Source organism: Biomphalaria glabrata, chromosome 8, assembly GCF_947242115.1.
Source record: "Biomphalaria glabrata chromosome 8, xgBioGlab47.1, whole genome shotgun sequence".
NCBI lineage: Eukaryota > Metazoa > Mollusca > Gastropoda > Planorbidae > Biomphalaria > Biomphalaria glabrata.
In genome coordinates this window covers 31,333,292-31,361,234 of record NC_074718.1, presented here as the reverse complement: position 1 = coordinate 31,361,234, position 27,943 = coordinate 31,333,292, and the positions used below count along the sequence as shown (strand labels likewise).

Sequence of the window (27,943 nt, the reverse complement as noted above, 5' to 3'; positions counted from 1 at the left end):
CGGGCCTAAAAAACTACCTCCGATACGAGGAGGGAATCAAACGGGTCCTCAAAGAGCTGGACATCGATGCTGACTACTGGGAAGACATAGCCTTAGACAGCAGTATGTGGAGAGAGAATTGAAACATGAAGATACACCTGCAAGAACTATAAGAACATTGATTTTCTTAGGGAACTATCACGGAAGTTGATGGAAATAGATGAAAATGAAGAGAGACTTCTGTGGTGGTTCTTGTATGTCTGCGACGGCAGTGAACTGCTTAACATTTTTTTTGTGTGTGTGAAATATTAGAAAAAAAAATTGCTGTCAAAATTAGTTTTGGGGAGAAATGTGTGGAAACATAAAATTCTTTTTTTTTAACAGCAAAATGAAAAATTGTAATGTAAACATTTAACCATTTCACACTCAGACCCCTGTGACTTATAGTCCTATAATACCGATAACAACTCTGACAATTGTGAACGTTTGAGACTGCGATGTTTACAGGATGTCAAGATACTGAGACATGCTGCTTCATTGCGAGACTATGTGAAACTTAAACTTTTCAATTTTGTCTCTGTATTTACAACGTCATGACGGGCGTATATCTAGAGTCATATATTGTGATGAATTTCTGTTGATGTAACATTGTTCTTACAACAAACCAGTTTTAAAAAAGTTACAGACACATGAGACAATAGAATTGAATAAGAGCAATTATTTGTTTAAAAACCTAGTTTGACACATTATTTTCCACATTATCTATAATAAACAAAGATGTAGTTCAGATTAACGGCTATATCATACATGTGCGTAGTCGGGGGGGGGGGGGGTCTTGGGGTTCAAACTGTAGCACCAGACAGCTAATCCTACTTCGACTTGTCGTAGGGCTGTAGCACCAGAAAGCTATTCATACTTCGACTTGTAGGCGAAATTTAAAATAAAGCTCGAAAATTTCTTTTTAAACAAAATAAACGTGACTTAGTCACTTAGATGAAGAAACACAAGTGAAATAACAAGATGTCGGATGAAACAATATAGGTCCTATATGTTACCTGCAAATTGCGACATACTGCATTCTATAGAATGCCTAGGTATGTTAAAGAATGCTTGAAGATTTCAGGCAAAGTAGGAAATAATTTCTTCATTTTCTACTATGTCAAGGTATTCTATAGAATTTATAGTTTTTGGTAAAGTGTAAAATGTTGATTTAAAGTATTTTAGTATTAATATAAGTTTCTCGGAATAATGTTTCCATTCGCCAGTAATCTAACTTACTTAGTCGTCCTCTTTCAAGTGTGGAGTTAAAACTGTAGACAAATTTATTGTGTTAGGTACATTGTGGATACAAAAGATGTTTCATATTGTGTTCTATGGTATGTGAAAAAAAAAAGGGATATGTGGATACAGATAGAAGCGACTACCAAGAAGGCATTCTTCATAATACATTGCGCACTTTGTATCAAATTATATATTTTTTTTACCTCCTCTTCCTCCGTACAACCTCTTGTATCTCCTCATCTGCAACACTCTTACTCAAAAATGATATCAAGATATTCTACACACCTACACACTTCACCAACCAAACACCTTCTCGTGCTCCATTCAAATTTGTATATTTCTTTGAACTGAACACCAATCCAATACTTGACATTCCAGAAAGTTCTCTTAAGATCCTCTTAACGTAAGCCTAAGCAGAACAAGAGAGGCTCTAATTACGTCGGACTAGGCTGACGTCAGGGCCTTGTGTCGAAGAGAGTTTCTTTGTTGTTTTGTGCGGAGAAACACAACATGTGCGCTTCGGCAGACACTTTCTGATAAATTCTTGCTCATGTTGGAATATTTTATCATCCTGCCCACAGGTATGTGCTTTAGTTTCTGGTTTAATATTTACGATTGCATTACACAGATGGATGTCTGGCATGCACGCTGGACTGACGTCTCGATGGTCCCGGGTTTGAACCCTCTTCCAGCGGGAGGTTTGGGCTAGAATGTCAACGTTTTCAAATCTGAAGAAACGGTAGTCGGCATTGTGTCAGCCTCTACATCAGAAGGTCAGTAGTTCAAATCTATAACTGCACGATATTTTTAGCGGCCCCCGAAAGGGAAAAAGACGCTATTAGTTTTGTGTGGTCTGTATGTCCGTCCGTCTGACACTTTTAGAGATAAGAAACTAGAAGAGAAAATGAAAAATCTTATTTTTAAAATCAGTTATGCAAGAACTTTTTTCATAAAAATACACCACTTTTACAATTTTCACTATTAATAGTAGGCCTAACAAACACGGGCGGCTCTATACTAGATGGTAACTAGATATACCATATTTGTAACACATTTATGCAAACCGTTTTACAGTGTTTGTAAAAAAAATAATTTTTTAATTTACATTTGTTTTGTTAAGCTTTGTAAGTTCTTTCATATTAACTATTACGTTTACACAAAATAAAAATTACTATTTTTTTAAAGAGAAAAAATCTATTTAGTATGCATATTAGTTGGACAGAATTTAAAACAACAATTAATAAGTAGTTTTTCATGTTATCGCGTGAACTGCAGCACGGTACCATGAACAGAAGACACCCAACCAAAGGAAAAAAAATATTTTTTTTACGGAAATGTTTTTTTTCTTGAGGATTTGAATAAGAGATTGACCCTTTACAAAACAATAAGATATTCATTTTAAGACATCAGTTAGGCCAGGTTCACATCTAACTCCCCATTTACCTTCACCTATTCTTTGGTCTGCTGGACCGCTGGGGCACCACACAAAATCTGTCAACCTTTTTTTTCTCCATTTTTCTCTGTCATTTGTCTTTAATAGAATTTCATTCTGATGTTCTTTCTGAAAATATTGAAACCTGCATTTTTACCTGCATTTTTAACTGTCTTTGTAACCTTGTTTTATTTTTATTATTCAGAAGGCAACATTAAAGTTCAATTAAGCGTCCTTAACATTGTTCAGTTTGTCGTGAAAATCTCAGGTTAGATCTTCGTTAACAGCTGCTTAAGTGTATCAACGGCTACTTTTTTCTTTTCCGAAAGTGAACCATATAATTTTTATATAAAATTATATATGCAAGCAGATTTAAAAAAACAAAAAAAAACAAAACAAAAAAAAAACACTTTTCAGTGAAAAACATCAGGGAAGGTAGGTTATTTAAAATAAAAACGTCACAGATTTCTTCATTAATAAATCAAGCTTCATTCATAGATTCGCGCATTGGTACAAAAAATTTGCATCTAAGGTCACACTGGAAAAAGTATCAATGGTTCATTTTAAAATATATTTTCCATTTATTAACTTACTCATGGCATAGAATACTGATTCAAATGTTGTTTTTTTTTTTTTTTAATTTAATACGAACTTCATCTTAGTTGAAAGTTGAAAAAACAAAACAAAAAAAGAACTACTTTTATAGCGCGCAGTTTTGACATATCCTTATGCACTTGACAACAATCTAAATTAGACTCAATAGAGGCAGATGTAGGCCTAGATCTAGATTTATATTTAAATGTAGGCCTGTTAAACAATTTGAAATTTATATCTATAAATTATTAAGGAAACAGTTTATCTTCTTACAGCTTAGTGGTGCAAATTTATTTATTATGTAAACATTAAGAAGTGAATGTGATGCGAACACCATAGTCATAGTGCATTATGCATTATTACCCAGTAGTAAGCCTACTAATCCTGATCATAATATGGGCTTAACTCTAAGACTAAGACTGCTTTATTGATCCTTACGGAAATTTGTTGTGATTACAAGGACTCTTTTCTCATATAAGACAACATAACAAAAAAATACACATAAATACAACAGACACAACATAAAGAGTTCATTCAGCGACTACACACAGCATAGGCGTAGCCAGGATTTTTTTTCGGGGAGGGTTTTGGGGGGGATCCCCCCCCCCCGCGGAAAAAAATTATATATATATATATATATATATGTGTGTGTGTGTGTGTACATAATTAATCTTTATTACATTCTGACCCTTTCGGAAGACGTTTATTGTTTATTGTAGACTCCCCGCCCTTGCTATCAAGGGGGTCTGGGGGAGTTCGCAGCGCTCCCCCAGCGCGGGGCGAAACCCCGCGCCGAGCACTATTTCTGGTATTGAAAGCCAACAAAATGCATATTCTGAGGTATCTACAGTGCATTATCTTGCTATTAAAAAGTTTTATTTCAAAAACCTAATGTGCTATTCTTACTGACTTAGACCCTCTCGCGCCATTCAGCGCATTTTCCGGCAAGCTGTTTCCGCAACTCTTATTTTGCGTAATTCCTTTTGTGTGAGAACATGTCCCGCAAAACCTCATGCGACGCTCTGTCACAACCTTACTAAGGATTCGACTCCCAGTTCGGCATATGATTTCTTTGATTTAGACCCGATCTCTATGACTGACTCCTAAAATCTGTCTTAGCCATCTTTGTTGAGACATTTAATGATTTTCAATTTCGGCAGAAGACTATTCACACTTTATTAATGGAGCCCAAGCCACTGGTAGAAATTTGTAACCTTTCTTGACTACGCTCTTGGAATTACATGCCTCACTCATGCCTGTATTTCGCTTTAGATTTTATATCGAAAAGGAAAGTTTTTTCGTCAAATCATCTGTTGAGGGGTTTTAAACTAAGAAATCTCTGGAGTTTTTTTGTTTTGTTTTTAATTCAAAACCCCATTTAGGTACGATCTTAGAATTTGGTGACTGTAGTTTGCTTTAAAATAATATAGAGAGAGATTTTCAACTCTAAACGCTCTGTATGGGAATTTTAAACTCAAAACCATCTGGAGGGGTTTTAAACTTTAAAGAAAAAGCCATCTGGAGGAGGGGGATTCAAACTCAAAACCCCTTTGGCTCATAGATTTTATAGTGTGTAATTTGCTTTTTTTTTTATATTGAAGAGGTACTTTTTAGCTTCAAACCCCAACTGGAGGGGGGGGGGGTTAAACTCAAAACCCCTTTTGCTACGCTCATAGAATTTTGAGTGTGTAATTTGCTTTTTTTTATATTAAAGATGGGGTTTAGCGTAAATTTTGGAAAGGGGGGGGGGGGGGTTAAAATCAAAATCTTCCTCAACTGTGCTGTTGGAATTTGGGGATTGTTGTTTGCATTTTTTTTTTGTTTTGTTTTATAAAAGAGGGGGATTTAACTGCAAAAACCTCTGGTAGGGGGTTTAAAATTCAAAACCCTATGTAGGGGGGTTTTAAACTCAAAGCCCCCTACAGAGGGTTTTGTATCTCAAAACCCCCTGATAGGGTTTTTTAAAATCTCAAAACCCCCTGGTAGGGGGATTTAAACTCAAAACACCCTGGTAGAGGGTTTTTAGCTCAAAACTGCCTCGGCTGTGCTGTGGTAAGTGATGATTTAGTATTAAAATCTCACCTAAAATAAACAAAATGAAAGCAAAAATCAGTCACTTAATTCCATTCCCCCCTCCCCAGGGGGGGGATTTCATTTCGGGGGGGGGGGGGGGGGTTTGAACCCCAAGAACCCCCCCCCCCCCGGCTACGCCCATGACACACAGGCATCTTGGTGCGTTTCGTGATCTAGTAATTTTACGATTAAACGTGTTAAGTCATAGTTTATATTCTAGATATAGATTATATATCTAGATTCTATATCTAGTCTAGATTCTAGTTTAGATTCTAGATCTAGTCTGGATTCTAGATTTAGTTCTAGATTTTGATCTAGAGTCTAGATCTAGACCTATCACAAGTTATACCATTTCTGTCTTAAAGTAGGCTATAACCAAGGAAACCTGTTCAGGTGATGTTAAGTCTGTTTCTAATGTTAATTAAATATCATTGTAAAATTAGCAATAACATTCGAATAAATGTCATAAACAGTGGGATTTTATAATAGAATTGACACTCATTTTACATTTGAGTAAAAATCAATAAAAGTAGGTAATCAGCTTCCTGTATTTGTTCAACAAAAAGAACTAAATAGCAATAGTGTTTATTGGAACATATCTAAAGAAAGTTGATGGGAAGGGGTGACACCCTGAGCTACTGCACCAGGTACTACCGACACTATGTGGGAGGTTTCCATGCTGTTTTTAGGTAATCAGTTAACGCTACTCTACTTATTCCAGAAGAGTTAGAAGCGTCTTATCGAAGACGACGTATTGTCCTGTTAGCTTTTATGTGAAAAATAAAGCCAAATGATTTTTTATAATTGTATTACTTTAAACGATCAAAACAAGACTATGGCTTAAATATTCCTGGTACATTGGCGACTTTCATTGGAGCCACCTCTGTAATCTTGTTTTTAATTTTTATGTTCTTTTTTAGATACAGTTTTTGCACAATTTAAATTGAGTATTTGGATCTACATAAAAGTTGAAACAGAATTTATAACCTCGATCCAAAGATACGTTTTAACTCTTGCTTAAACATAACATATCTAGAATACATTGGCCAAAGTGAAATGCGGACAGTTTTTATTGACAGTGAAAGCATTTGCAGGATGTACTAAGAAAATAATCAGCCTTGGAACAAATCAACGGGTGAAGCCGATGGGTAATGCTAGTGCATTATAGACCACAATGTAATTATTTCAATCTATTGGCGTAATAGCTTTGATAAAATACATTTTCATTTTTTTAATTGATCTTACAATTATATTTGAGCTATCTAGTATCATCTGAAACAAAAACCTCTTAGTTAATAGTTTAGATTTCGTAAAGGAGCTACGTGGCAAACAGAATGAGCAGAAAAATGCCCAAATGAGAGCTTGTATTTACCAAGAGACTGCCCAGAAGACAACGGAGATGTGATAAGGGTCATTGTTAAGACAAAAGACTCTTCTAGTAATAAGTAAACACTGCGAGATTGTCTTTTATAAGCACTTTATTCTTGTTCTAGAGAAAATACTACTCTTTGCTCATGTCCATACGTTGCCGACATTATCTCCCCTTACGCCACTTCCATTCAATACACACACTCGCACCACTTTTCATTCCCACCATGCTGCGCTCTGACCTTATCAGTCAACTTGTAGGATGTTTGAAAAGGTTTTGGTATTCCTAATAATACTGCCATAACTTTATGGAAACGCGCCTGGTTTCTGCTCGGCAAATCGCTTGGCTTACCAACCGAGTAGTTTTGAATATGAATCCCGTCGAAGACTGGGAGTATGGATTTTTAGTAAGCCCTGAATATCACCCAGCTACATTTGTGGAAATTAAAGGAAAGGTCAGACCTTGTGATGGTCACATGACACCTTCGTTAACCGTCAGACATATTATTATATTTGTGTAAAAGGATTTTAAAATTTTGCTAGAGTTTCGTGGCATGTGATAAAAAAACTCAGACACCTTTCATTTTGAAAATCCATTTCTCATTTTTAATTGCCAATAACCTCACTCTCCAATCAAGAACGTGACATCAAACGGCTCGTGCATTGTATTGATAAGCTCATTCGGTTATCGATCTGCTAACTTGATACAATGACCGCTTAGTAAATTTAAATGAACAGAGTCAGAAACAAAAAGTGCAGAGACTTTTTTTTTTAGAGCAGTGGAATGAAAGCATGGACTCGTGTCTGGCTGTCTGATAGGATGCAGTGCGCGCTGAATTATTCTTAATGATTATTTTATGAGTCGTCTGCTTGCGAGGACTTTTCCGGAAGTAAACAACTAAAAATTAATTGTTGATTTTGAAACTAGGAAAATTTCGCGAAGTAATCAGGTAGGAACAACACTCTTTGAAATTACGTAAAGTTTGACTCTTTTTTTTTTAATATATAGTTTTATCAGATATTTTTTGTTTTGTTTTTTTACTGACTATGACTAGAATAGAAATTACAACATTAAAATGTAATTTAACAAAAAAATAATGGCTGCCTGATTGTGTAGTACACAGTTCACACTGTTATTCCGAGTTTGATAGTTATGGCCATGTCGTGCCCCTGAGTTTGAACCCACACCGCTGCCATCTCCCATCTAGATCGTAATACTCTTCATTCCTGTAGGAGGGACGCCCGAACTTTTTAAAATGATATCCAATCAAGAACTATGCAATGTAGAAAGACAGTTCAAATGACAGAAACTAAAATGCTACGTGAGTTTACAGACAGGCCGTCATAAGTGTCAGGGTACTGCACTTCAAGTAAAAACTGTGTTTCGTTCACCTTTACCCTAACCAGTATTGTTGCAAGTTCACAGAAACATTTGACAAAGAGAGAACTAATCTTTTAATAAAGGACAAGCTCATAAATACTTGTATAAGTGAAGACTGAAGTTTACATTTGTGATTTTTAAAAGGAGTCTTCTAAAAGTCTATCCAGCTTTGATATGCAGCTTACATTTGTCATTAGTTTGGGTCAGTTGTTGTGTTGGCTACATGATACTCTCCTTGGTAACATGAAAAAAAAAACTGCTCACCATCTTAGATAACCTAGTCGCCTAGTAGATCTTTTGACAATTTACATGCAGAGCCCGTGTTTAACTAGGGGTGTACAGGTAGACTTGATCAAGTAGGTCTTTACAATGTACACTCAGAGGCTGATTGAAACTAATTATAAGATTTAGACTGAGATAAATCTATGCCTCGACCTTTTAGTCTGTATCTCCATGGAGACAGTATCTTAGTGTGGTTTGTGTGGGCCCAAGTTCAAGAATAGAATTAAGCCCCCCCCCTCCTGTTAATTGATTGTGGCAGAAACCAAATCGAGCCATATTCTTGTTGCATGTATCTCTATATTGACAAATAGACATTCCAATGCAAGGGCTAACTTTTTCAACTAATAGCTCGAGTGTCATTACACTCAACTGAATTACGACTTTTTACTAAATATTACAATTCAGTTTCGTGTACTTTTTGTCAAGCAATACAATCATTGCACTGAATGCTAAGGCCTGTACAACTTTTAAAGAGCGATTAAAGATGGCCGAGTGTTTCATATAAATAAACACGAGCTTTAATGTCCATTTTCGTATTACTCCAACTTATATTTTGAAACAAGCGAAATTTAAAAAATCCTTAAAAAACCAAAACAAAACTTATCTAAAGGGGTAGAACTTAAAACTATATCTACCAATAATGTACAAGCTATTTCCCTTATTTTATATCAAACAAAATAATTAATTACCAATAATTAATTGACTGATTGAGTATTTTTGTTTATTGATTCATGTTTTGTTAGGTACAATAAATAATTGTTTAAATTTAAATTTTTTAAAGTATCAACTTGATCGGAGAATGCGTGATAGAGAAATAGCGTTAGCAATTATTTAAGGGGACTAAACCCAACACATTTAGCCATATTTGTGAATACTGAAGGTTTACTTTCCCTTGTTGCTATTTAAAAAAATGAATTACCAGTAATTAATTGTCTAATTAGATATTTTTTTATTGATTCATTTTTCGTCTATGTTAATGAATAATTGTGCGAAGTTTCAGCTTGACCCGAGAATGGATGTGAGAGCAATAATGTTTACTCACGTTTTACCTGACATACACACAGACAGAGTGAGTTATTATAAGCTTTGTAAAAATATAGCTTGGCCTATATAGATTAATGCAGTGAACAGCAAGTGATTGTTAATCTACTTGTATCACAAATAGTATGTTACTTTTATGAACTACAACTTTGAAACTGACCGCTCTGCTAAACAAAATGTCCACTACAAGGTTCATGCAGACAAAATGTTTAGAAAACTTGATGATAAGACTTGGTTGTCTATGATTAACAGAAAAACAAATTGATATAGAACACTCAGTCATATCTATGTAGGATGGAGATGAAAGTTTGCTTTTAAATATTACTTTTCTGAGATATAGTCCAGAGTAAGGTCATCATGAGGGGGTGTAAATCTAGTGGCTATTTAGATTTTTTTTAAAAATTCAGTTTCTATTTCAATTACAACACCACCGAGTGGTCAACATTTACGAGAAAACTGTTCATGATCATTTACATTGTTAATGATTCTTCGTTTCAACTATAGGAGCATTTGTAAGTTGACAGCGCATTCTGGATGCATGGTGTCTACCACAAGGACCTCAGATTTCTGACCACATGTCAAATTCGAAATTTTTCCCGGCTCATGATCACTTGGATGTCTGTTGTTATTTGATTTTGTTTTTTTTTTTTTGTATTTTTTTTTTGAGTAATTTTTTACAAATAAATAAAGAAAATAAAGTAAAAGCTCAATAGAGACCAATAGCTCAAAAACAGATAGAGCCACAAAAAAAAAAAAAAAAGAAGCAAAGAAAAGAGGCAAAAGCCCAAGGATTCCTAGGATGTAAACAACTCGATAACTGACGTCAAAAGCTAAAAAGCTGAGATATCTTAAAAATAAAAAAAGGATGTCTGTTTTCTTTTGGACAGGGCCGGCCCTACAGATTGCGGGGCACTATGCGAAACGGATTGTGCGGGGCCCAGTCTGGGTAGAGATAAGGATAATGTGTGAAAATTAAGATTTTGTAGCAGAAAATAAATTCGTCTTTACAAAGTAAAAAAAATCAGGGTCAAATTAACTTTACGAGCCATCTACAATAGATAGTAGTTTTCCAACAAAAAGCCGATAAACATTCAGATCTGCTTTTTAGATTTACTATGGACTAGCAAAATTATCGCATTTGATTTTTTTTTCAAGTGATCGAGATAGATTTAGAACTATATTTGTATGCCAGTGACTATTAAAGTAAATTAAGTAACTTCCTATTTCGGTTAAAATTCGCCTTAGTGTTTCATTTGTATTCGATGAGAGGTGAGAAAACCAGTTTTGTTTTTATCGCTAGTAGGATTGGCGTTTTCCATATTAAATGACTCCCCGAAATGACAATTTTGTTTATTTTTCAGAAGAATTTTATGAATTAATTAAGTCTTACATATTTCCGGAGGCGCGGTGGCTGAGTGGTAAAGCACTTGGCTTTCGAACCGGAAGGTTCCGGGATGTATAGGGCTCCCCTAAGTCCACCCAGCTCTAAAGGGCACCTAACATTTCTTGTCGTTTGTCGTTGTGTTGGCCACATAACACCCGCGTTAACCATGGGCCACATAAACAGATGACCTTTGCATCATCTGCCCTATAGCATGGTCTGAGTAAAGAGCTATATATTTACACTTGCAGAAATATGCCCTATTATTTCAACATTTAGTTTACATTTACTGACGATTGGGAAATGTGGTTTCCAAGAGAGATAACCCATAGTGGTCAAAAGTGAAATTGTTAAACAGCAAATTTTGAGCTTCCGAATATTCTTTCTTTGACCTAGATTATTAAGATACTGTGAATTCTGAAACAATTGTAAATAAAAATAATAATTTAAAAAAACTAAAATGGGAAAAACAGAGAAAATATGGGAAACTGAGCTCGGAGAGTAAGCATTATGGAAGTTATCTAAAATAACAATATTCCCGATTGTTATACCAACCGAGGGGATGATGACAACTGATTATAGAGGTATCATGAAGACCCTTAATATTCCTATTCAATTCTCATTGCCTGTCTGATGGCGGTACTGCTGCGGGTGATTAAATCCATATATATATGTCCACATTTCTCATTATGACCTATGAGCTCTATTTATTTGGAATCAAACAAAATAATTAAACACCAATAATTAATTAATTGTTTAACTTTTTGGAATTACAGAAATACAGAGTTGATAATTAATTAACTAATTGTTATTTTTTTATATTAACAAACAGACAATGAGTGGATGGATATAACCTTTGTAAATATCACGGAAACAAAAAAAAAAAAAAAACAACAACAAAAAACGCTAGAATCTCTCAGTGAAATCGGAGATCATAACATAAGGAACATACATATTATCTCCCTTGATTGGGCTATAAATGCCTACTGTACAATGTCTGTTTTATGTAAAACGTTTATCTAACATAAAAATGATCTGATCTAGAATGTTGCACTTCAAATATATAAATAAAAGTTGAATAATTGTTTTTCAGTTACTTTTCTAGGAAACTCATAAAGTGCAAGGCTGCTCCCGGTACTTAAAAGCTGACAACATGTCGGTACGTATGATCAACATCAGTCTCTGGACAATGTTGTGTCTCACGTACTCCGTAACACTGGCAGAAGTCTTCTCGTCTGTCAGCAAAATCAAACAATTAATAGAACAAGAACGACAACTTATAAACCACCTTGAATTGGTACTAAATATATCTCAAGCAAAAGGCGACAGTGACCAAGAGAAGATAGAAAGACTGAAAAAGTAAGCATATTCAGACACCATTGAAATGTAGTTTATTTTCTTTACTGATTATTGACAAGCATATTTGTAAACACATGTACAAATTCCAATCAATTTATTGGGGTAACTTTCACCCTTTTAAATACAATTAATTTTAAAAACATAAATATATTTTTCCACAAATTGTTGAAGTGGTGAACATGATCTAAGGTGATTCATAATAGCCCTTTCGTCAAATATAAGACTAGTATAAATCTCTGCAGTTAAAAGATCTCTGGACTTACATTAAATTATCTGTTATTTTTTTTTAAATGTGTGAGGATCCTGAAGACAAAATTTTACTAAAAAATTAATAGTAATTATGTTTTCTTTGAATCCATAAAACAATATAACTATTTAAATTCAACACTTTTTTTATTTGCTATAACAATTAAGCAAGGGTTTGTTTGACTAATCAATGCTGTGGATATCAAACTCAAAAGAAAACAAAATTGATGCCCGGAACCCCAAATTCCCACGACCAGAGTTTCCTCATGAAAGTAAACAGAGCATGAAGAAAAGTGACCAAACATGATATCCCCCTCCCCACACCCCACCAGCCTTTGTGCTGAATATCTCGAACTGAATAACAATCCCAACATTGGCTATTACCTGGCTCAATGAAGTCGATAAAATCGATAAAACAAACTTTGCCTCCAAGGTAAACTACTGAGAACTACTGTTCCACCATTTTCCTCGATGATTGCCCTGGACAAAAGGCCCATTGATTGACAGTTGTCCTAATGCCATTTTTTTTTGTTCTGTACACCAGTGCTTCTCAAATTAAACAATTAGAAGTTTAAAACCACAACAACACATTATAAATGTATAAGAGAAAAACACAATCTAACAACAATAATTGTTCTGTTAGGCGAACCAAATTTCCTTCATAACTTATGAAAATAAAATAATGAAATTTGAAGGAAGGTGTCCTACGTCTGCACTACTCTGTACATAGGACTGACGACCTTATCAAACATCTTGAGACCACTTTTGTACACAAGTTGCTACACAGAGTGCCCCGGTGATAATGAATAATTGAACCGCTCGCACTGACTCCCACCCCTCTTCCCCCCGCGCGCGGTTAATTTCAAGATAACTCTATTGGAATAGTGGTGACAAAATTGATATTTTGTGAGTGTTAGGGACCAAATCGAATAACTCTTGTGTTCTATGTTAGAACAATAGGTCCGGCACGTCTAATGGCTAGCAGATGAATAATGGAAAGTCTCATGTTATAATAATAGTCACTTAAAACCATTTTTACTTAGAACACACGAAAGAAGACTGATTGATTTTTTAAAATTGTTTTTGAAGATCGTCTGATTGGAAGATCTCTAGCGACATATAAAGACATTTTGTCACGTTTTCTCACAGGAGCGTACTCCGCTAGGAACCGAGAGCACTTCGATCCCAGATGTCGACACTGCTACGTAGAAAACGAAACAGTAGAATACATTCTCAACGATTGCAGGAGAATCAGACTCGATTGCAGGAGAATCAGACTCGATTGCAGGAGAATCAGACTCGATTGCAGGAGAATCAGACTCGATTGCAGGAGAATCAGACTCGATTGCAGGAGAATCAGACTCGATTGCAGGAGAATCAGACTCGATTGCAGGAGAATCAGACTCGATTGCAGGAGAATCAGACTCGATTGCAGGAGAATCAGACTCCATTGCAGGAGAATCAGACTCGATTGCAGGAGAATCAGACTCGATTGCAGGAGAATCAGACTCGATTGCAGGAGAATCAGACTCGATTGCAGGAGAATCAGACTCGATTGCAGGAGAATCAGACTCGATTGCAAAGGGAACAACTGGATCTAGTCTTGAGAATGATATAACTGATGAATGCAGGAGTCTGGCTCTGGCTCTGTACGGAGACCAGAAAACCCTAAAGAACACTGACAGGTACCTGGACCGTGCTACAAGAGAGGGATCTCAGAACGAGCCCTAGTGCATGGAATTTTACAAATGGTGACACTCCACAAATGAAAATTCTAAATTTTTACCTCCCTTTACATGTGTCATCTCATTGATTTGAATTACAATGAGCTAATTTTTTTTAAAATTCATACATTAATATGAACACTTTGGCAATTAAGGGACTAATGCTGTTAAATAAAATAACACCGACCTTAATTTTAAAATCAGCTGAGATGGGGGCGTTCAATATACTTCTCATGATCTTGTACAGATTTATATACCAAAGAAGAGTTGTATAAAGTCCTTGGCAATACTGCTGTGAACCTGCCCCATCTTAAGATAACTACACTGGTTTGCGGGGGTGGTGGGGAGTAGGTGGTGATTGTAAAGTGAAATACTATGAATTTTTGTTTCAATCGAATATCGATCCTGACAATTTCCAGAGAATGATAATAAGTTCATTAAAAATAGTTTGGCACGTAATGGCAGGATGTCTAAAAGTTTGTCGGAATCTGCCTCACTTGGTCGCCGAAGATCCATTAGCTACGTTTGGTAAGCCCTTCATCGGTATGTCGTCTGGAGTTGACTGGACGTGAGGAAACCGCTGAACTCGTTGTTGTCTCAAGGAAAGCACGAGGTCGTCTTGTGTCATCCTATGGAGGGATCAAATCCTTCCGCACGTACCAATGAGTGCAAAGGTCATTTTGAGGATCTTGGGTGTTTGTTTTTTTCTGACGAAAGAGTATCTGTGTCTTTTAGTGTGTGTTGTGTTGTGTTCAAGTGTGTGTTTACGTGTGTGCTTAAGTGTGTGCTTAAGTGTGTGTTTATTTGTGTGTTTAAGTGTGTGTTTAAGTGTGTGTTTAAGTGTGTGTTTAAGTGTGTGTTTAAGTGTGTGTTTACGTGTGTGTTTAAGTGTGTGTTGAAGTGTGTGTTTAAGTGTGTGTTTAAGTGTGTGTTTAAGTGTGAACTCCAGTGTGTTTTGTGTGTGATACTTTAATGTCATTTAAAACTTTATAATTTGAATTGTTATTTATATTTACATTTTACTTTAAGAAAACTTCAAAATTTGGATGCAGCAAACACATTGTTTCAAGAAGAATGGAATTATCTGGAAAGCCCAATAGCAGGTTTTAAACATTTGAAACGAATTTACGAAGACTGGCAAGACGTAACAGAATCAGAAAATAAGTCTGAGAACAAAAAGAGAAATTTTCTTTATGGTATGAACAATATTCCTAACTTCTGCAACAACAATTACAATTTTCAGTGTAGGTTACCTCCCGTAGGTCGTCTGCTGCCACTTAATGTCGTCCAATTTTTTTATGTTTTTTTTATTATGTAATACTTTGTAAATTAATTAATGCATGTGTAGTGTTGGGTGAAGCAAAGGTCAGCATAATTATGATAATTAGAGACATTTCTGTCAATGTCTAGTTTGTATATTTTCAGAAGCATTTCACACATTCTTCTTAGGACGTGACGTTAGGTGTAATGTTTTCAAAGTTGTGGATTCCTTTCCGCATCCATATCAGTTCTCTTTTTTTTTTTCTGACTTTTTATTGCCCATGAGTGCAGGGCCGGCCCTAACAGTTGCGTCGCCCTATGCGAAACGGATTGCGCGGGGCCCAGTCTGGGTAGGAATAAGGATAAGTGAAAATTAAGATTTTGTCTTTACATTTTATTCATTCTTTACTAAGTACAAAATTAAATCTAATTTACTTTATAAGCCTTGCGTGTAGCGAAGTCATACTGTATTTTATACAGTTTCCTACCTAGATAACGCTCAATTGCAAGGATTGTCAAGTAGTTCAATCTATCTTCGTGAATTGTTGACCTCAAGTAATTCTTGATTATTTTGAGACGCGAGAAGATTCTTTCACCAGATTTCACTGTTACGATTATTGTTAAAATTTTTCTGAGTGCAACAAAGCAGTTTGGGAAAACACTAAATCTTTCATTAGTGGACAGATAAGCTAAAATATCTCTCGGGGTTTGGGCGGTATTTTTAGAACATGCCTTAAAGATGATAATTCTGTCTAGTTTACAGTAGAATTTTTAGTTTTCAGTAGATTTTAATAAATGCAGGAGCTCCTGGAAAATCAGGAGGCCGCTGGAAACATGTTATAAAGTTATACTGGTTTAATTTAATACATAGAATAAGCGCGGGGCCCACTGCTGCCGCATAGGTTGCAGTGGCCTAATACCGTCTCTGCTTGAATGCCAAGCTGTTATTTCTATCGACAACTCCACGTCAAAAAAGGTGAAATGTATAAATATAAAAAAGGGGATGGGCGAGATCATAAACGTCAAAAATAAATTTTGTTCTTATTTTAAGGACACTTATTCAATAACGTGGGGCCTCCTGGCTTTGACCAAACATTCAATCACTTATTCAATAACGTGGGGCCTCCTGGCTTTGACCAAACATTCAATCACTTGTTCAACGTAAAAAAAAAATATCTAGCTTTATAATTACGTAACCCGACCATCGATATAATTGATTGATTAATTACATCTGATTGCTTAAAGGCTCGTGTGTAATCGATTTATGCCAGATAAATATTGCTGTACAGGCTTCTATAGCTGTTATCACATTGCAATAATATTATTATTTATTTTTTGTTGAAATAGATAGCTACAATTATAAAGCTCTTATCACCAGTAAAATAAGAGAGTAACTTGTTTCACTTGAAGTATTTATCAGATGTTTATTATGATAGAAAGGATAACAAAAGTATTTCTGTCTAGAATCGTTTTTTTTTATTTTCATTGGCATCGTGTCTCGATTTTTTTTCCGCAGATAATTTACAAAGCATGTATGACGTCACGTCAAAATGGAGGCTTTGGCCATCTGAAAAAGACGTTGAAGGAGCCGCTCTAGGATTGGTCAGATTAAGTCAGGTGTACAACGTTTTTCCGGTTCCAGTATGGCTTAGCGACAGTGCATTTTGCATTTCAAATTGTTCCCGCCATATCGGTGTCCAGTCTAACCACGTCATTGTCCCATTACCCGTCTTGGGAAGCAGCGGCTGCCATCAGATGAACTCTAAAGAAAAATCGAATGTTCTCCAAACCATCTATATGTTCAAGACATGTAGATCAAAGAACCCCCATGTTCGTTGGAAAGAGTATGAACTCTTCTCCGCCCATGATCTTATGTTCGTTGCGCGAACTGCGTTGGGTAATCAGCAGAAGTACGAGGCTCGCCGCTGGATGCAGCTAGTGAAAACTTTCAAGTGCAGGAGTGACACAGTGTCCAGGTCCCTCGTTGCAGATGATACTACTCTCGTCGACCTGGGGGAATTGGAAAAGAAAACGTTAAATCATGGTCAGTATGACAATTTAGTTCTAAATTAGGGTGGCTGAGCGGTAAAGCGCTTGGATTCCGAACCGAGGTCTAATGTGTACCAGAAAAAGTTAATGCGGTTCGTCGTTGTGCTGGCCACATGACACCCTTGTTAACCGTCGGCTACAGAAATAGATGACCTTTACATCGTCTGTCCTATAGACCACAAGGTCAGAAAGGGAAAATTTACTATAAATTAGGGTAAGCAGTGTAACTTAGGTCAGTTGAAATAATGGTGGGATGACAATAACGGACTATCTAATTAAATACGGCATGCCATTTATTTATTTATGAGCATAAAAGAGGAAGTGTTAAGGTTAGAACTAATTTAGATAGGTGCACATCGGAAGCGCTATAAAGATCAACTCAGCAGACATTTCGCCAACACTGGCATTAAGGATCAGGAGACCCAAAGCTTGACGAAGACAGGCGTAGAAGACGAAACAAAAGATAGAGAATAAACCTTCATAAACCCCCAGGACAACGGGTTTGTCTGCATCAGATGTGATAAAATATGTAGGTCACAACTGGGTTTGCGTAGTCGTGTGAAGCACTGCACTCATCTTTAATCCTCGGAATCTAAGACATTTTCAATTGAATCATTAGCTAAATGCGTGTATTGCTAAACATGACAATTTAGATCAATCTTTTGTGTTTGCTGTTGTCAAGATCTTAGTGTCTTTTATCTGGCCCTCACGAGGAAAAGCTATCATTTTTTTTTTTTTTTTAGATGTAACGAAATTTAACGTAGTGAAGTCTTAGAACTGAACCGTCTGGGCCGTACTAGAAACACAAACCTGCTTTAGTATCTTTTTTTTTTCATGCTCTGGATGAATATTACAATAACTTTCGATTATTGCTACATGCATACTTTATCCACATATATATGTACATGCACATTTTACTTTGTGGTATACCAAGACTTCAGCAGCACTATTGGTAAGGGAGATTGAGAGAAACTCATTCTTCTGACACCAACTCTGCGAAGTCGTAATTGATTTTGCGACTGTTTAACTTGCTTCATACGTAACACACATATAGAAACTTTTTGTTCTCAGAAGCTAAAACACTTGTGACATCTTGTCTTTCATATTCCAGCCGATCCAGTTCTGGACAGCGTACAGACTGGTTTCCTTAGTTTATGTCAAAGGTCAATAATCCAGGTACGCATTTTACAAGTTTACACATCTAGAAAGCAGCTATCAAAGACAAATATCATTTGTGTGAGTGTGTGCTTAACATTATTCACTATGTTGTGTAAAGAAACTATTAATTCTTATTTAGACATAAGCTTCTCGTTGACTGGCTCTTTCTTTATTTGTTTCTGAAGTTCCAGGAGAGAAAGGAGATTCCAGCCACTAGCTGTCTCTGTTTCTGGACGTACTGCTGGCCCTATGTGAGATACGCCACTGAGACAGTCCACCAGTCACCTGAAATCAACGTCTATCACAATGTTCTATCAAACTCTGAGATACAAGATCTGATTGACATGGCGCTTGAGAGGGTAACTAATAGAATCCACTTCTGACTTTTCCTGATTATAAAATGTGTGTATGCATTTGTTTTTACAAAACTTCTATCAACTCACTCTGTTTCTCTGGTAAAAAGTTTGTACATGTTAGTTCTCCAACACCCAAGCTTGCATTAAGTTGACATTTTTAGCATCTAACAAAACAAGAATCTTTTTTAAAAAAAAAAGCCAATTTGTTAATTGACTAGAAAAAAAAGCCTCCGCAAGCCAAAATACTAATACTGCTAGGGAAATACTTATGAAAATAGTAGGTTTTATAGTTGTTTATTGTTAGTTAGTCTCAAACTTTTAAAGAAGACCCATTTCTGTCTACAAATTATAAAGTGGACTAAATCATCTTATACCGCCACATCAGTCAGGTACAATTTCTTTACCTTGTTCGATACCTAACAAAATAATTAATTACCAATTGTTAAATAACTAATTGGTTTGATTCTTGTGTTGTCAGGTAAAAGGTAAAAGAAATATTTGTGCAAAATTTCGCTTGATCCGAGATTGGGTGTGTCAAAAGTCTATTAAAAAAAGACATTATTAGACATTATGGTAGCTAAGGTGTCGCAGCCAAGGGGAACTTTAAAATTCTACTAGAATGTTTGTCAGGAAATAAATAAGAAATGATTTATCAATATTGTAAACTTCAAATACTGACATTACTGATATATTCACGTGAACAGATGGAACCTTCACTTTTACCTGTCAACAGTAAAACAGAAAATAGAACAAATTTACTTCGTGTGAGTCAGACGTAAGTGGCCTCTTTCTAGAAGAGATTACCCTAGATAGATAGATTAGATTACCCTAGATAGATAGAATAGATTACCCTAGATAGATAGAATAGATTACCCAGGAAAGATAGAATAGATTACCCTAGATAGATAGAATAGATTACCCTAGATAGATAGAATAGATTACCCTAGATAGATAGAATAGATTACCCTAGATAGATAGAATAGATTACCCTAGATAGATAGAATAGATTACCCTAGATAGATAGATAGAATAGATTACCCTAGATAGATAGAAAAGATTACCCTAGATAGATAGAATAGATTACCCTAGATAGATAGAAAAGATTACCCTAGATAGATAGAATAGATTACCCTAGATAGATAGAAAAGATTACCCTAGATAGATAGAATACATTACCCTAGATAGATAGAATAGATTACCCTAGATAGATAGAATAGATTACCCTAGATAGATAGAAAAGATTACCCTAGATAGATAGAATAGATTACCCTAGATAGATAGAATAGATTACCTCAGATAGATAGAATAGATTACCCTAGATAGATAGAATAGATTACCTCAGATAGATAGAACAGATTACCCTAGATAGATAGAATAGATTACCTCAGATAGATAGAACAGATTACCCTAGTTGGAAGAGGTGATTTTTAGCACGTAAAACTATAGCTTGCAAAAATAATGTTTACCTACTTACCTATGTACTGGTATGATTTTTGCATTTACTCTCTCAACCAGAGCGTGGCTGTATGATACCACTGAATTCCTCAAAAGGTTATCCCGTCGTGTGGGAGACATCACTAAACTGAATTCAGGTCAAAGTGACGTGGACACTCCGTCAGAGCCCTTCCAGGTGGTGAACTATGGCCTGGGAGGTATGTACGCCCCACACCAGGACTCTGTGGTGAGTACCCGTTTAAATGTACTGGCCTTACCTAAGAAAACAATAGGTCATTTAAAGCAAGGCTATTTCAATGATATCAAACTATTATGTATACTAGACGGTAACTTGGAAATAGAAAATAGAGTTCATAGTTCACTTGATCCGTGAACTCATTGACATTTGTTTTGTCCCTAAATATATATATGTTTTGAAAACGGAAATACAAATAAATCAAACGAAAGGACTAATTAATGTAGAATAATAAAGGGGGAGAACTCCACACTTACCAACTATCTCTCAATAATGTAGAAGCTATTTCCCTTAGTTGATATCAATCACAGTAATTAATTACAAATAATTTATTGACTAATTGATTATTTTTTAAATTAATTAAAATCACTGGATTATTTACATTAAAGTTTAATGTCCATTGTGTTTGCCACACAATACCATTTACATTTTTGACCGTAGAAACAAGTATAACATCTTTAGATCATTTGCATAATTAACGGTACATCGTGATTGCTCTTGTAGATCGGTGGAGCTAGAGTAAGTTTAAGTCAATTTTAAGATGATTTACATTCGCTGTGTTCACATCATCACAGAAAGTTTCCCGAGCCCGTGGTAAGGAAAATGTTCCTTGGTTACAGCATGCTGGTGACAGACTAGCCACCTGGATGTTCTATGTAAGTATATGCTTTAGTTGGTTAACAATGGTAAGGCTGTATTAGGAGCGGGCGATGTAGGTCAAGGTGTGTTCCGTTTTTTTATACACTCCCCCCATTCCACCAAGAGGAGTTAATAAATCTTTTTTTCAAAGCGATTGTAATCTGAACATTTTTAAATATGGCTATTAGCGTGTTAGGGTTAGGGTTAGGGTTTAATTGTAAATTCTTTCATTATTTCAGAAAAACAATTTTTTTTTTAAATTTGTTGTACGTTTAGGTCTAGTATGCATGCTAAGAATTCAGTGGCGTAGCAAGGGTGGGGGGGGGGAGGAGGGGGGAATTTGAATATCCCCCTGGCACCCAAATGAGTGTTTTTTACATTAAAAATTAAATATTACGCTAAATGCAGGGGCCCCCAAAGAGATCTAGCCTCTGGGCCCCCAAACGATGGAAAATTCCTAGCTACGCCCCTGTAAGAATTTCTTCTCTCATTCATGACAGTTCATTAAAGTGCTAGTCATTTTGGGATCTGATTAATGAAGAGAAGATTTACTTTCGGAGACAATAATCAAAGAAGTAAAGAGGAAAGGTCATGACAGAGTTCAACTTTGTCAGATAATAATAAAATGTTATTTATAAAACTATTACTATCTATTGTGCTGAGAACTGGAAACAAAAATTCTCAGAAAATTCATTTTCTTAACCTTTTTTTTTTGTTTGAAAGAGTAGCCTAGAATTTTAAAAGAACAACAATATAATGAATGTTAAAAAATGAAATGCTAAAATAGAAACAGTTCCAATATTGCAGATAACAAACTATTGATCAGTCTTTCTTGTATTTTCAACAGCTTAGTGACGTCACGTCCGGTGGTGCAACAGTTTTTCCGGCTCTGAATCTATCAGTAACACCGATTAAGGTTAGAGGACTATTAAAATCAATGCCTGTTTGTTTAAAATATCAATAGCATCAAACTGAACCTTCCGTTTCATGGCGATTAGACCTTCTTTGGGAATTACATTACTTTAGACAAAGCAAAGAGAGAGAGAGAGAGAGAGAAAGAGGGAGAAAGAGAGGGGGAAGGGAGGGAGAGAGAGGGGGAGGGAGAGAGAGAGAGAGAGAGAATGAATAATAAGACCTGGAAAGAGACATAAAGGCAGATAAGACGAATAAAAAATAGAACATTATAGCTAGTAGATTTTTAGTTCACAATTTATTCCTTTAATTCTCCCAAGCTTTATTAATAAACAAATCTCTTTTCTTTCTATGTGTATATATAGAGAGCACATGAGATGCCGAGTATTGTTTTAAATCTTTATAAGACTCCTAGAACACTTTGTAAAATCCACACTACACCAGCATCACAAAAAAAACAAATACAAAAAAAAACCCAGACTATTGTTTATCATCATCCTCATCTATTCCTTGACTTTCTGTGACAGTTCGGAGTAACCAAATCCCATCACTTCTCTTGGTCAGCAGTAGGATATAAGGAGAGAGAGAGAGAGCTGGTCCATTCTTTTACGTTGTCCAGCCAGTTTTTCTTTGGACGACCCTTTCTTCAATACACTGTTCATTGAAAGATGACTTTAGACTGTAGGTCATGTTTTACAATGTGACCAAACCATCTCAGCTTTCCTCTCTTCTAAATATTGAGGAGTTCCTCGTTTTAGACAGTCAAACTCATTGTTTAAAACAATTCTTATAATCCTACACTATTCTTTTATAAGAATTCACATGACTCTAGAATCTTGTCATAGGGATCTTGTATTATAAACATTTATATAACTCCAGATTCTTTTTTTAAAATAATTCACAAAACTCTATAATTTATTTATTTATAAAAATGTATACAACTCTAGACTCTTGATGCAATAAGAATTATTACGACTTGCAATCGTTATTTTAGCAATGTTTGTATTTACGCTAAACATTACATAAGGTCAAGTTTTCAACTTTTTTTGACATTACATTGAGTCCATCTTGACCACAGGGCAGTGCCGTGTTCTGGTACAACCTTCAACAAGACGGGAGTACGGACAGCAGGCTGATACACGGAGCGTGTCCAGTTCTGTTGGGGAACAAGTGGGGTAGGTTCCATCAACCGTTTCATTGGAATTGTTCAATACTTCTTGGACACTCTGAATGTTTTGAATGATTCTTTTATTTTGTTTCTCTACAGTGGCTAACAAGTGGATAAGAGAAACAGCACAAACTTTCCATAACCCATGCCATGAACTTCGCTTATAAGAGAAACAGAGAGAGAGGGGGGGGGGAGTGAAAGGTCGTTGAATGAAGCATAATGTTGATCAAAGTTGTTTTTATTGAAATGTGAAAACATAACTGCTGTATTATAATTCTATGTGTGATTTTACAATCACAGACACAAAAACTCTTTTGGTCTCCTGGTAATCAAATCATTAAATAGAAACAATATGACTATAAGCTTTTCACATGTAAATTATGAGTGAGTTTGGTGTGCAGGGCCGGTCCTACAGATTGCGGGGCCCTATGCGAAACGGATTACGCGGGGCCCATTCTGGTTTGTGATAAGGATAATAAGTGAAAATTAAAATTTTGTATTAGAAAATAAATTCGTCTTTTCATTTTATTCATTCTTTACTAAGTACAAAATTGCTGTCAAATTAATCTTGCGTGCCTTCTACAGTAGATTCAACAGAAAGCCGATAAGCATTCAGATCTGCCTTTCAGATTTACTATCGAATAGCAGAATATCGCTTCTTGTTTTTAAGAGGTCGAGATAGATTTAGCTCTATATTTCTATGCCAGTGACTATTCAAGTAAATTAAGAATGTGAACTACTTGTTTTATTTAAAATTCAACTTATTAGCTGACAAGGCCGTTTTTTTTTTTCAAATCGTGAATAGGATTGGCGTTTTAAATATTGAATGACACCCCGAAATGATAATTTTGTCTGTTTTTACGGAGATTTGCATCAGTTTTCAGATTTTAATAATTTCATGAGATTTTCATGACTTTTTCGAATATTTTACAATTTCAGGTGAATTGCAGAACCCTTTAATAATAAGTTAAGAAAACGGTTTAACTTAATAATTACACCTAGAATTCACGCGGGGCCTATGAAAGTGCGGGGCCCACTGCGGCCGCATAGGTTGCAGTGACCTAAGACCAGCCCTACGGGTGTGAATGTAAATTTTGTTGTTTTTTTTAGTTATAAAAACCTCTAATGTTTTGTTTGGTGTAATGCACAAATTGTAAGACAAATTTCCTTATGGAAAATAAAGATTATTATTATTATTATTATTATTATCATTATTATTATATTTATAAAACATCAACTTTTGAAATGAAGAAGATAATTCATTTGCCAACTTTGAACTTTTGGTAACTATTTATTATGTGGTCATTATGTAATGACAAAGTGGTAAACTCGAATATATAACTTTGTTTTTTCTTTCTTTTGAAATACATTTTTCCATTTTAAGATTTAGAAATATTTATGTTGTAGTCATGTTGAGATATAATCTTCCTAATTGACCTAGCGTTACGGAGTGATATTGAGTGTGTGTCTTTCGATAGTAACGACTAGGGAGAGCAGTTTGTTTTTAGTTGACAAGTTACTGATGAAACCACAACATGGTCTGTCGTAATAGATGTGACTAGAAGTCACGTGGTTTATAGTTGAGAGAACAAGTTTTTCAAGAGACGTGAGTCAGAAGGACGTCTTGTTGTGGTGAGTTCAATCCTGTTGTAATTTGTAAGAAGCGTGGTCGAGAGGCTAAGTACGCTTGAACTTGGTTTGGCTTGGCTATCTATGGAGGGGGCTCGAGGCTTGACACCCGACTCCCAGATACCCCTTCCTCCCCCCACTGGTCTACAAATAAGATTGGGACATAGCGCTCTTAGCATGCTATAATTATGAAGGCAGCGCTATATATAGATAGGCTATATATTATTAATTATCATTTCAATTGTTTCCCCATTCATTTACTGTGAAGTGAAATCTGTGAATATTGTGGATAAAAATGTATTAAGTTTTGTTTATTCAAAGAGGTTAGAGGCAAGTTTGTTTAACAAAAAATGTCTACAAGTTACCTAATAGTAACAGAAATGTGTACTATACAGTAGCTAGTAACATCAATGAACCAGTGCACTACTATGTCAACTACATAACAACTTTATCGTTATAATAGATTTTACATTCTGAACTTATCTTCTTCTATGAAGGGATATGTGTTACTAATAAGGTAAAAAAAGATATTTAACTAGAATATTGCCTTGCTCTGTAGTAATTTGTAATTCGTCAGGTTTTTTGAAGATTGAATCTCCGCCCCGTCTAGATCAATTTAAGAGAGGAATTGATACAATGAAAATTATGTTTTTGAGTGTTCATTACAATTTTCTTCAATCTAGACCTATCTTTTTAATTCATTGTAATTAGTTTGGTAAAAAAAAAAAAAAAACTGAAAAAGAAAAAAAAATTACTTTAACAACAGATAATATTAATACTAATGAAATATTCAAACTGTAAGCCTTGCCATCTTTAGTAAGTTAGCTATAAACATGTGCAAGGGAGGTAATCAGGAAAATATCTATTTTCACATATTAGTTTGAATTGTCTCGCTTTCATCGACTCACTGAAACATTTCGAAAATTTAAAGATGAATCTAATGTGAAAAGTATTCATTTAGGACTTTAGTTCTATGTTATAGGTATTTTCTCAACAAATCTGATCTGTGCCTTGACTTTCGTCGCAGGGGCGCTGTGATAGCGCGCGCAACAAGCTCACGTCATTTTCCCCCATCAGCAACTGTCAAGAGAGACGCTTGCCATTCTTTGACATCGTCCAGTGCCAGCTTCTCCACTTTCTTTGTGCTCCATCCACTTTGTCTTGACTTTGTGTACTAGATAATGTCTTACAGTATGACCAAGCCAGCTCAACTTTCGTCTCTTTACATTGTTGATGAGTTCCTTTTTTTTTCTTTCCAGCCAAAGTGTTGCATTGCAAAAGAGATTTTTTAGTGACCTAATAAATAGACTAGATCTAGATGTTATAACAAAAATACCAAATGTTTGTTTTTTCTAACGATGCTACTGATACCAATCCCCTATATGACAGACGTTACTTCAGAGAAGAAGATATTCAGGAAACTGTGAAAGTAACCCTGAATGTGGTTTGCACGTGTACTACGCCTGTTGATTCGTTACCATGCTAGGAACCGCCATGTTTTTGTATCACGTCCAATAAAACGTCCCGCTTAACGTTCCCCAATGTTATCACGTCTTATTTCTGTTCACATTGGAACGTCCTAACCTCTCTCTCTCTCTCTCTCCTCTCTTTTGGGACTACCCCCTCCCCCCTTCTGTTTTGCGCCCTGCCACATCGTAATGCACATAGAACTTTGACTGGAATCCGAATGGCGCCCGCTTTAGAACGCGCCCTTTAAACACATAGACACACACACGCACACAATTTTGTCCGTGAATTCTAGTCTCCTTCCTTCTCTCTCTCTCTCTCTCTATCTATCTCTCTCTCTCTCTCTCTCTCTCTTTGTATGTTCTCGAGAAATGAAAACAAAAATGAAACTATCAATGTGCCCCCTGAGCAGCGTATCTCTCTCTCACACATACTTTTGACCAATGAATTTTTATTTCAGCTTCTTTCCTCTGTCCACTCTTTACATGTGGCTTCCTTTTTATTGCCCTCTATGTCATTGTTTTCAGTTTTCTGTTTAGCTGCACTCAATATCGTGCTTCTGCTGTCTGTACGTTCCTCTGACCGTCAGTTATGTGCAGATATTTAAAAGCGATAATAACATTCCGATCTCAGCCTTATCGTCTTGCTCGATGAAAGAATCAAACTTGGAATCAGTTCAAAGGGCAACACCAACTTCCGTTCTTGATTGTGCTGATGCCGAAAAATAGGAATAAAAAAAACAAGAATTTATTGTCTTTTCCAAAGTCATTAATTTTACATCATCTTTATCTAACCCTAACCTTAATTTCTCTTAATGCTTCAATAATGCAGGAGTGTACCCTAGTGAGCTTACAAAAGTTCTTCAGATACGGTCCAGCTCATTTCTATATATGGTAGTACACACAATGTCCATATACGTCTATTTATGTATCAAACTTTTTACTGAGTACAATGAAACATTTGAGGTGAGTGCGGGAATACCCGGTGAAGCTGTTTCAAAATAAAAAGAGGCAAGCCAAATTTAATTTTAAGATAATTAGATGTTGAAAAATTATAACGGTCAAACCATAGCTTTCAATGTGTGTTCAATAAGGTAGGTTTTTTTTTTTCAAAAGGATATACCAAAAAAACCCCACAAAAACTGTTAAATTTTTAAAACTTAAAAATTGTTTGACCCTTTTCCACCCAGTTACCATCCATGAAAAGATGGCAAGTGTAATTACTCTAAAAATAGAGAAATGCTCAGAATATTATCGTAGATGTCTAAATTTGGGTGACGCCAACTTTTCTTTAATATTTCCTCTGGCCATAATGATTTAATGGAGGCAAACAGACACACCAAGCCATCTACTGTCCGTGATTCGTTTTTGACCACCACTATTGCGCTGAAACATCCTTGACATCAGATATTATCGACGTGTTACACCGTTTCATTTGTGCCAGCATCTGTTAGTACATAATTATTGATCACTTG

The 27,943-nt window shown here is 35.6% G+C and overlaps 1 protein-coding gene across 2 annotated transcripts; it reads left to right on the top strand.

Moving 5' to 3' along the window:
* Positions 1-1,760: 1,760 nt before the first annotated feature.
* Positions 1,761-24,572, top strand: LOC106057750 (prolyl 4-hydroxylase subunit alpha-3-like). Of its 2 annotated transcripts, none has more exons than XM_056037200.1 (12): positions 1,761-1,841; positions 11,906-12,171; positions 15,171-15,337; positions 16,918-17,445; positions 18,562-18,626; positions 18,794-18,967; positions 19,669-19,739; positions 20,480-20,645; positions 21,230-21,310; positions 22,141-22,209; positions 23,284-23,380; positions 23,473-24,572. In XM_056037200.1, the coding sequence occupies exons 2-12, from the start codon at positions 11,966-11,968 to the stop codon at positions 23,538-23,540; spliced, it is 1,692 nt and encodes a 563-aa protein (XP_055893175.1). In that variant the 5' UTR covers positions 1,761-1,841; positions 11,906-11,965; the 3' UTR covers positions 23,541-24,572. The 2 variants fall into 2 exon arrangements, with proteins under 2 accessions (XP_055893175.1, XP_055893174.1); XM_056037199.1 differs by lacking the exon at positions 1,761-1,841 and adding an exon at positions 6,954-7,677.
* The last annotated feature ends 3,371 nt before the right edge of the window (positions 24,573-27,943 follow it).